The 11,391-nt window shown below is 38.7% G+C and overlaps 1 protein-coding gene across 2 annotated transcripts in view; it reads left to right on the top strand.

Annotated features, from left to right (window-relative positions):
• LOC107099506 (BTB/POZ domain-containing protein kctd15) overlaps positions 1-11,391 on the top strand; it is a 37,111-nt gene that overhangs the window by 10,023 nt on the left and 15,697 nt on the right. For both annotated transcript variants that reach the window (XM_015397655.1, XM_015397654.1), the window contains exons 3-4: positions 3,459-3,603; positions 10,086-10,391. In XM_015397655.1, coding sequence (XP_015253141.1) covers positions 3,459-3,603; positions 10,086-10,391 — 451 coding nt within the window. The remainder of the gene's footprint in view (positions 1-3,458; positions 3,604-10,085; positions 10,392-11,391) is intronic.

Here is an 11,391-nt window from a genome sequence, read left to right as displayed (position 1 = left end):
TTTAAAAATCAATTTGATATCAGGATATGAAAATATATTTGAGTATATTATTTTTCAAAGTGTCAGAAATGGATAACAAAACTGCTATTTTCAATGACTACTTATTTTTGTCCAGCTTTAACATCGGTATCGATATCGGTTATCGGCTACATGAGTTCTAAAATATCGGCATTTCGGATATCGGCCAAAATCCCAATATCGTGCATCCCTAATTTTTTTAGTTAGATTCCAAACTCTCCTTGTTCTTATCCATCAGTTCAGGACTTAATGACTCAGAACCAGGAACCACCTCCTACTGTGTAAATTGCCGTTTTGAATCTCAAATCAAAGAGACTCAGCTTCTGGAGACCCCAGAATATATTTGTTTTTCTTTTTTAGCAAGTTATCTCCACTAGGTGAGCAATGTTGGTGTCATTTTTTTAATACACTATGAGTGAAACCGGTGGTTATTAATACACTGTCAAAGGACACCCTCAGACACTGAGCTGCTGTGATGATTATCTGGACTCTGTTTAAAGCTCTTTTGTGAGATCTGAGCTTTCCTTTGCTCGGAAAGCTCCAACACTTCCTCCTTCTCCTTAAATCTTTGTTTTTATTAAAGTTTTATATTTCTCTCACTTCATTACTTCTGCTTCCCTCTTCTTTGTTCTGTTTATCTCCTCATGGATGCTGCTTTTCTCTCCTAACCAAATCCTTCCCGTTCATCAGTCTGCTCTTCTTTTGTTGTTTATCACATCTCTTAATTTCTCCACAGAACCACTCCCTCACCCTTTTCTTACCACCTACCTGTTAATAACACCCCCATCACACACCCTGTTTTTTTTACCTCCCCCTCAACCCGATTCAGGGATTTAACAAAAAGGGAGGAAAAAAAACGAGGAAACCAATAGACAAGAGGGTATGGGAGTGGTGGAAAGGGAAAGAAAAAGAAAAACAGGCAGCATTTTAATTGCTTTTTGTAAAAAAAGGAAAAAAGTGGAGATGAAAAACAGAGTTAGCCTGGAGGGGTATGGTGAAATTCTAGCTGGAAGAATTGCAAGACCATATGAGAAAGGAACACCTCGGGCCAAACAGGGAGATGAGTATTGGTTTTTTATAAAGCATTTTGCATCGATTTCCAGAGAGAAAGCGAGCGAGGGAGAGGATGGAGACAGGGAGCGAGAAAAAAGGAGGGAAAGGAAGAAAGAGAGAAGAAAACAGACTGAAGGAGAGAAAGAATGGAAAGACGGGAGGGAGAAGCATCTTTTCTCTTACTTAACAGTTGAGTTAAAGAAAACAAGCGGCTACTTTGACTAGATAGCTCAGGCTAAAAACATCCACCGCTGGACTTCCATTGGTTCCCTGACTAATTTTTAGCCCAGATGCACTTATTAGCCGTTTATGGCAATTTGGACCAATCCTGACTTTTTTCCTCAAAAATCTGAAGCACATAACAGAGAAAACATGTCCGACAGGTTCTTGTTTGATCAAACAGAATTTACGCATCCAAGTATTTGTCCCAGACTATAACCCGGCATTTACTAAACCTAAAAAAGCCCAATGGATTTTAATTGCTGCCACTGCAGACCAGCATTTCTAAAGCTTTAAATTATGAAATAATTAGAGATCAGAGTCAATCAAAAGAAAAAATAACCAACTAATATTTTGATTTGTCCAGCTCCAGTGCTTTGGTAGTGGAGTATGAAGCATGGAAGCTCCAAAGACTAAACGGCTTTTAGCATTTCTTTTGTCACCACAGGTTTGTCTGCCAATCTTGAAGCTGCTAATATGTTTAAAAATGTATTACTTTATACATGATAGCATTGCCTGCCAAGAGCTTTCTCTTTGTGAGGTGAGGTGCTGCAACTGTGCAATGAATTGGTCAAAGTTGTGACGTGATGCAGATCCTCTATGTTGTTTATTTAAGCCAAGCAGACGTTGATTCCTAACAGTTAAATTAGGATCTTCTGCAACTGGAAATGAACAAACAGATAAAGCGGAGGGGCTCAGAGGAGAATATTAGAGTAGAGAGAGTGGAACCCACAGGAAGCGGAAGAATATCCGTCTAAAGGCATCTCAAGGTGTGGCGCCAGAACTGTGAGAGGAAAATGTAAAGATAATAGCAGTTTCTACTCTTAGCTTTGATGAGCCCCTGTAGCCAGCATCAAATAAGCCCCTAATCACACATAGCAGTGAGACCAAGATGCTCCCCAGCAACAAGTGTCTTAGCAGTAAAACTAAAGTTGCTATGCTTAAATCTTAAAATGCTTTCTGTGTATTAAAGCACATGCACACTACTTTGCAAACAAAGAAGGTGCAAAATGATTTGTGTGTGCATACCTTTATAAATATGCAGATCGTATTCTAACAACCAAACGACACAAACTTATAGGTGTAGAATATGCTTATCTAAACCCCTACCATGCTCCATTACTGGGTTTAATTTAGTACAATTGAAAGACAAACCTTTCTGCTATTGGCAAAAGCAAAGCATTGCTATAATAAGCAGACGGTCATATTTTTCCTATATTTAGCACCTGATTTTTATATGAGTTTTATTTTTAACCTTTAAGGTTCCTTATTTTAGTATTTTCTTAAACATTTGGCTCATTATTACCTCCACCTTCATGGCTCAGAACCTCATCTTTTTTACAGCCCCTCTTAAACTTCCTTATTAGGAATATTTAAAGATTTTGTCCAACAACCTTTTTTTTTTTTTATTAATTCCGTTTTTTTTTTTTGTTTTTTTTTTGCTGTTTTCTAAATACAGTCACATGAATAAATGATTCAGCGTTACCATTAAAGGAAGCATCTGCTGTCTGTGGGGACTTTTATTTGGTGTGCATTCCTGTCATTTACAGCTCTTAATATTTATATTCACAGCATATATTGATCTGAATTTTTTATTTATGTATTTATTCAGTTGGGTTCTCAGATGACGTTTATGTTTTGGGATCCATCTCTTCCAAAATTGCAAGTCAAGCAGCTTCCCATACAGTAGAGTGCTGCTTCTAAACTCCATTTAAATTCATAGGAAAGTTAAACAGTAACAGTGGAATATCGTTTTTCTACATGCTTCCCTCATTTTAACACATGGCCCTTCCCCGTTTCCTACCCCTGATTCATTTGCACCCCTCTGACAGATGAAATAATAGAGCTGTAATGCTACATTCATACTATTAATTTCTGTAAGTACAACCAGCAGTCGCGTACGCGTGTGTGTGTGTGTTGTTGTAATCTCTCTGCAGAAGGGACACTTCAAACAAGTCTGGAATGGGGGAACTGCGCCTTAAGCCCCTTGTTTCAACCTGTGATGCTAATGCATTTCAAGCTTAGTGCTAATAAAATTGAAAAATAAATGGAGGGTAATTGTTTCATGCATTTGAAGGGAGCTGGCTCATTCCATTATGTGGTTGTGTTTGTGTGTGTCGCTGTCTACGTTTGTGCGCTTATGTGTGTGGGTCTGTTTCAATTTTCAGGATCAGTCGCCTGTTCAATGGTACCGAGCCCATCGTGTTGGACAGCTTGAAGCAGCACTACTTCATAGATCGGGACGGCGAGATCTTCCGCTACATCCTGAGTTTTCTGAGGACCAGCAAACTGCTCCTTCCAGAGGACTTTAAGGTATTTATCCACTCTGTGTTTCTGTCTGTTTCTCTGTCCTGGGAAATCTAGAGTAGTTGAAGGCCTTTGGGATTAAAGAAAAATGCATACTTTTTAATTTTCAGAATCATTTTTACAATTATTTTTGTAAAAATTATGGGTTAAAAAAAAACAGTTGGGGTTTTTCAATCAAGAATCAATTCTCTGCAAGATTGTTTTGACCACTTTAACAACATAAACTTCTGTTTTATCTGATAACACTAAGTAGTTTATTCATATGCAATCCTAAAGTAGACGGAACATAAAGTTTTGGAAGTCTATCAATCATTAGAAGTCTGTGGCTCAACACTTCATTTAAAACCCAACTGGGGATATTTAGTCAAGATGTTGGCTAAATAGTCTAATCTCAATCAGGTTGGAAAAAAGTTCCCAAAAACAGTTACTCCAAGATCTTATTATCTAAATTGGATTTAGAAGAGTTATTTGACTAGGCCGCTCTAACATATGAATATACTTTGCTTTAAATAGATGCATTGTAGCTCTTTTTTAGGACATTTTTTTGTGTTCTTGCTGGAAGGTGAAACCGCTGAGGTGAGGAGGATTTCTCCCTCCATCACGTTTATATAAACTCTTAGCAGTGTTAGTTTTCTGTGACCTAATGTTTTCCTTGTCAGGCAGAATGTTTAACTTGGTTTTCAGCCGACTGGAGCACCTTCCTGCACAGGTTTCTTCCTAGAAACCTGGACTTTTTAAGGCTTACCTTCAACAATGACCACTTCTTCCTTACTTTTTCCCTAAAAGCCAGATTTCTGTTGTACACACCGAAACTGTTATCCTATAGCTGTTTAACAAACTTCTGAGGCCTTAATAGAACAGCTAGATTTACACTGAGTGAAAATCATGTATCAACCATGTATAACACGTAGGATTTTATTTAGGTTATCATAGTAAAGCAGGGTGAAAACTTGTGAACCACGTCTCGGTTTCTTTTCGTGTTTACTCTATCATATAAAAATCAAATGAAAACCTTAAAGATTTTGCTGCATAATTAAAAAAAAACATCCTATCTAGTTGTGCAACATTTTATGTTTTTTGCGTGTTTTCTATCTGTAATTTTTTTTAATGTCTAAGTAGATTTTTTTCAATGTTTTGTAATTTAAATTATTACATCTCACCCAACATTTGTGTACGCCTCATATTTTTATCATCATATATGGATTGATTATATCTCTACCAGTAGATGCATCCTTCTTTTTTTAATTTTTGGATTTTGTAGGTTGACTCTTCTTTTCACTTCTTTACCTAAAGCTGCATGACCTTCCCCATAAGCTAACAAGTCGAGGCCCAGCCGCTCAGAGCCAGGGGCAAGCTCCTGGGGCCCCACGTATGGCAGAAACAAGAGTCAAACCTAAGACGATGGAACAGGACATGAAAGCGCTGCACATTTTGGCAGACGACTTGCTTGACTCATAGCCGATTACTTTTCCCCCTTTTGCATTCACTCTGCCCCCTGCTGCACCATTTCATTCTGTGAAGTCCCGACAGTCCAATCAGGCACCTCCGTTTTCCCAGAATGCGTTAGGCTTCATTGTTTAGACTCATTACGACCCACTCGCATAAGCCCCTGTTGATCTGCATACCTTTCAATTTGTGTGAAGGCAGAAGAAAAAAATGCAAACAGTGCGAGGCGGAATTGAGCATGTCCTTATCTGAACACAATCAGGCTCGCCGTCGCCTCAGGCCTGGGTCTGTTTCTGCTGCTGGCAGCCGAGGCGCAGTGTGTTTTGCTAAATCAATGTGAAAGTCGGAGCAGAATAGGAAAATAGTTTTCTCTTTTTTTTTCCAGCCTGTGTCAGTGGAACAAAATATTCCCTATTAATATCCTCTCCTCTGCTCATTATTCAGTACAATTAATCAGGAGAGTGTAAGCAATGCTCAGTCATATGGAGGGCATGTTTTTAAAGCGGAGTGAGTTAATTCCGTTTGTGTCAGATTATTCCTTTAAATCGGCTTCTCCTTATGTATTGACTCAAGCTTGTGTTTTTATTCTTGTGACTGATCTCCAATATACTAGAATTGGTTGTATTTTTCTTTCCCAGTGGCTTGTTTAATCAACAACTTGTGAGCCTCTACTTGTGTGCTTGTAGTCTTTTTTTTTTTTTTTTTTTTGGATTTAAGACACACAGAAGGTCTTTATTAGTCTGACTCCCTGCTGGTGACATCCTCTATCATTTTCTCTTCTTCTTGTCTTTATCCATCAGTCCATGCCCCGTGTCCGTCCCTGAAATGTTGCCTTGCCGTCGGGCTATCAGGTCGGATCATTATTTTGAAGCTCAAACGGGCTGTCTGGACACAGGATTGGGGGATGAATAGTCTGGTAGAGCTAGCAGCGGTAACAGCAGCTTCAGCAACCTGGACAGAGCTGTTGGCCTTGTCTCCCTCTCATCCTCACCTCAGCGCTTAGGATTACTCTGTTGTTTTCTGCGCTGCTCAGGATGACTAAAGTGCCTCGCAGACAGACCCCTGTTAAAAACATATCCATCCATTGCTTCAGACCTGTGAAGGATGAGGAGCAACACTTTGATACAGAGAGCTGCCTGAAGGGGAGCGTCTTGCTATGAATTTTGTCAGCTGCAGCAAGAAGGCCAGCAGAGAGAAAAGAAGAAAAAAGAGGAGAAAAAAGGGGGAGAAAACGGACCCACCATCCTTCGTTCATGATCTAAAAATCCTAAATATTAGAAGTTGAGTTTAAGATGTGTTGCGTCAACTCCGAGAACAGATGGAGCTGCTTTCGGGTGTCGTTCCCACGTCTCAGATGGAGCCACAGTTTAGATTAAGGGGTAAAAAGTCACATATTTTTTTTTTTTCAGGGATTGGTGGGGGGGTTCCTGAATATCTTTTTTTTTTTTTGCATCTTCTGTTTCTGTGTCCAGCTGGAGAAAACGAAACATCACCATGCAGAGGTTGGAACACCAGTTGTTAGTATATTTAAATGAGCAACAATGAAAATCATAATTTTTTATATTACAATACTGATGAGTTTGACTTCCGTCTAACCAATGCACAATGCTGCCCCTCAATTTATTTAATAAAAATGACAAAAAAAATTTTTTTTTGCAGAAGTCTCAATTTAAGGAAAGCAGATATATTTAATAACTGTTCAAAGAAAACATTAATAATGGACAAAAAATAGCGGGAGCTGAATGCTCTGCCTCACGTGATCTTAAGGTGTGGCTGATGAATGCATTATAGAATTGGCAAATGCAAAAAAAGTAAAAATTATTATGGATTAAGTTATTATTGACCCAACCGTTATATTGGTCTACTTCAGTTCTCATGTTTTACAAGGTAAACGTATAGAAGCATTGATGGCCTACATATTAGGTATAGCTTCCTCTGGTACACCTGAATAATTTTCATTTAACCAAAAAACATTTGAAGAGATAAATTGACCGGCTGATATTTTTGTCCAATATCTGTGTTTTGTTTTTTCTTGTATCGGTACTGCGCTGTACGTGACGATTCGTAAGTGCATTTAGCAGCCATGCCTTGAAATCACTTAAAGCACATTCTTTGCTGCTTCTTCCGTTTGATACCCATTGTAAATGTTTAACATTTTTTTTTTATTGTTTAATTTTTATCATGTAAATGGGGGAAGGAAAAATTAAGATCATCTGTAAGTATCAGCCCAAAACATATTGTCAGCACATGTCAGGGATCGGTTAGACTGATGTTAAAATATTCATTATCTATATAGGGCCTTAAAAAACCTGTATCGGTCGATATTTGTTAAGAATTTGTGTTACCGGTAAATATTCTCCACATGTGCTCGATATTAGAGGGAAAATCTAGATGTCATATAAAGGATTTAGTGGTTTACATTAAAACCTAATTGATTAAATGTTTAGACTAAAAGGAGCCAGGTTAGGGATAGAGCTGTGGAGAAGTAAAACAAGCTTTTAGGTTACAAAATGACATCCCAAGCTTTTAACATCTCATTTGGGACTCATTTGGATAGAAGAATGCAATGTTGCAAACCTACAGAGTTTTGCCTGTTCAAAACTGAAAAAAAAAGCCAGAAGGTCTGTGGTAACTCTACATAAATCCACAGGTCAGGTGAGGTAATCTAATATTAGTCTTACATCTCAGTAATCTACCCTTTATAAAAAAAAAAGAAGAAAACAATTAAAAGTAAGGGAAAAGAAATCTGTTTTGCATTTGTCAAAAACCATGTTGGTTTTGCGTTAAACCAAACCAAACTTGTGATGATAAACCAACACCCTGGTAAGATCTCTTCTATAATGTCAGCTGGATGTGACAGATGACTGATCTTGTAAGGTAAAAAGTCAGAGGTTTCAGTTTCCAGATGCGAAAATCACCGTACTTATGTTCTCTGGATCTGTTTATCCCTGCAAATTTGCATTGTCACTGTATGTCACGTTTTCCAAGTTTTATTCGGATGCAGATTTATGCGGCATCGTTTTGTTTTGGCTCATAAAGCTAAACAGGCAGCGGTTCCAGCCAACATCGCAACAACATCCGTGTCGCAAAGGGAAAATATCTCTGCATGTCAGGGGATGACAGTTCTCAAACAATAAATGGATTAAGCTGTCATTCTTTCTCCTTGTGAGACACTAATCAGAACAGAATGGATTAATTACTGATTGTTTAGCCAAAAGATTTGCAGGGTTTAGGTGTAATCTAATTAGATTGTGTTTTAATAGGAGCTTAACATTGCGCCACAAGCTTTATTAGCAGAACCCCAATATGCCTTCCAATACCCCTAAATGTCTCCCACCCCCACCTAAAATGAGGAATCCATTAAAATGCCTTCTTTGCTGAGAACTGTCCTCATGTTCACTTGCACATTTCTTCCTCCTCCCACTTTTTTTCTATAGTAGTGGTGAATGATGGTACCATCTGGTCTTGTGGGAAATTAGAGGCAAGCGCACCGGGGGAAAATGGCCCCAAGCTAGCCCTGCCCAGGAGTGAGAGGCAAGCAATCTGCTGCAGACTGTGCACACAGGAATGCACCATCACACTTATGCTAGAGCACCACTGATGGCCTTTCTGGAGTCAGCTCACCAAAACATGCTAAAGGCCAGCAGGGCTCTGCCAAGAGCTGCTGAGGAGGCAAGCTGCAGCGCAGCAACCCTTTGCTTACCGGGAGCGCGGCTCTGCTAATCGCAGGCCATCCCCAATCTTATTTTATTGTTCTTCTCTGCTGAGGATGTAGGATGCTGTCACACTGTTAAGGTTATCTTCTCACTTTAACTTCATTTCCTCCTTTAGCATCCGAGAAGTTCTCTCATCATCCAAACAGCTTCAATAAAAAGTATCCACACCATTGAGATCAGTATATTTGACATTTAATGAGACAGATCCACAAAAAATGAACTCTTTTGGTAATTTATTGACTTGGTCAGCACCAAGAAGAGCAAATAAAAACACAGCAAACAGATCAGCGACTGTGCAAACCTACCAACAAACGGGTTTCCACATACTGTATGCCAATGTGGCGGATCAGGAGACAATTAATCAGAGAAGCAGCTATCAGAAGAGTAGCAGAGCTGCAGCGCTCAAATGTTTTGGTAGACTTTGGATTTTAGAGAAGAGTCGGAAGAAGAAATTTATATTTAAAAGAAAGCCGGTTTAAAATGAGCTTTAAAAAGGAAACAAGAAGGAGAGTTTTTGACCAGAAGAGACAATTATGTAGATTTCTTGGTTACAAGTGAAGCCCCATCAGTGATAATTTACATACCACCTCAGACCGGTGGTGGCGGCATAATGTTTTGGGACTACTTTGTGCAGCTGGTAGATGGAGCTAAATACAGGAAAATACTCTAAAAAAGATTTTCCACAACTTCTGAAAATCCAAAGTAGGGTTGTCAAACAAAAAACACTGTATCCTAATACAAGAGTAATTAGCTATGCATACTAAATACATACTATCCATACTAAAGACGGGCGCTGTTTACGTACTTTAGCTGTACTTTTACATTTCTAGATTATTTGCTTATTAAAAGAACAAACAGCCTTAAAACATTGTTGAATTGAGTAATATTGGGTTACTTATTTAGCAGTTATGTAGACGCTTATTAAACTAGCATATGTGACTCTGTTGAGGAAGTATGTTCCATGTTTTGTTAATGTTAACATAATATTGTAAATGTTATACATTTTTTGTGTTTCTTGTTTAAATAAAATATTTTCCAGGTATCGATATCAGGTTTGATATTTTGGTGCTGGATTAATTTAAAAGCAGTTTCGATCAAGCATACTTTCGTTTGTGGAATAAAGGGGAGAGTCTCATCCCTTCATGTCCTAAACACACTTTTTATCCTCTCAGTTGAAATGTTTAATGTTACATTCTGCTGCATATGTGCTGGATTTTTCACTTTGGTGGAGAGCTGTAACATAGTGAAAGATAATCGTGATTTCGTCACACATATAGCCAGGAGGACTGTAACTGACTAATCTCTGTGTTTACTCTGTCTGTGCAGGATTTCCACCTGCTGTATGAGGAGGCCCGGTATTACCAGCTGACGCCCATGATCAAGGAGCTGGAGCGCTGGAAGCAGGAGCGAGAACAGCGGCGAATGGCACAGCCCTGCGACTGCCTGGTTGTCCGGGTCACACCTGACCTGGGTGAGAGGATCGCCCTGAGCGGAGAGAAGATCCTCATAGAGGAGATCTTCCCTGAGACTGGGGACGTTATGTGTAACTCTGTCAACGCTGGCTGGAACCAGGATCCAACGCATGTCATCCGCTTTCCCCTCAACGGCTACTGCAGGCTCAACTCTGTCCAGGTGAACCATTGATGCACTTTGATTTAAAATAAATATATTTCCATATATAATAGATTTTTAACTAAAGTTAAAAGTCTTGCATTTATCCAATTTCTGCAAAAAGAAATGTCGAAATCTTCCAGAACGCCCACCCGGTTTGCATAAGGCTCTCATTAATACAGGAGAACATTTTATAACAGTTTGAAGGAGGAAAGATGTGCTTAGATCAGCTTTGGGCATACATAGTCATCATCCGAGTGAAGGTTCAGCTTTAATGTGGAATATGACTATTTGAAAAGAGGAATAGAGACATAATTTCGCCCTAAACTGCAACGAAGGAAAATGATTTTAGGAAAAATAAGAGCAAAAATCTCAGCTATCAGTAGTCAGTGGATACGCAGCTTCCTATTATTGTTTAGAGTTTTTTTTCTCAGTGTTTTGTCTTTGATGTGTCTCTTTATAGCATAGTGGCTCTGGCTGCTTTGCAGTGACAATCATAAACATGTTTTTGATTTCTGCATGTTGTGCAGCTGACTCCTTTAAATCAGATGCATGACTGGCTGATCTATAAAACTCCTAACAAGATAAAGATGAAAAAGATGACAGATAGGGAAAGCATTTTATTTTAAAATGATTCAAATAGCTTATTAGAAGCTCATTAGTCCTAACATGCAGTAAGTTCATGTAGTATGTTGCCTTAAGTTTCATTGAGGCAAAGTTGGTACCGTTTATTATTCTGTGTTTAAAATACGTACTGCCACCAGATCCGCGTCTCATTTTATGCCACAAAAGTTAGCAACTCTGTTTTTCTGCAACAAACCTGAGCTAGTTAGTCTTAAAGATGCTAATTCAAGCTTTAATCCATGGTAATTCAGGTCTGTGCTCCTCTGGGTCACTTCCACTGACGTAAATAAACATGTATCAGCAAACAGGAATACAATATTATTTCTTCAAATCTTTTCATTGGTTGCATTTTGGAGGCCATTATCTTAATCAGGTGTTTGCAAGTCATTCATCAGTG

Source organism: Cyprinodon variegatus, unplaced genomic scaffold (genome assembly GCF_000732505.1).
Source record: "Cyprinodon variegatus isolate N-32 unplaced genomic scaffold, C_variegatus-1.0 Scaffold879, whole genome shotgun sequence".
NCBI classification, from domain to species: Eukaryota; Metazoa; Chordata; class Actinopteri; order Cyprinodontiformes; family Cyprinodontidae; genus Cyprinodon; species Cyprinodon variegatus.
Note: the sequence above shows the minus strand (reverse complement) of the source record. Positions and strands in the feature narration are given on the sequence as shown.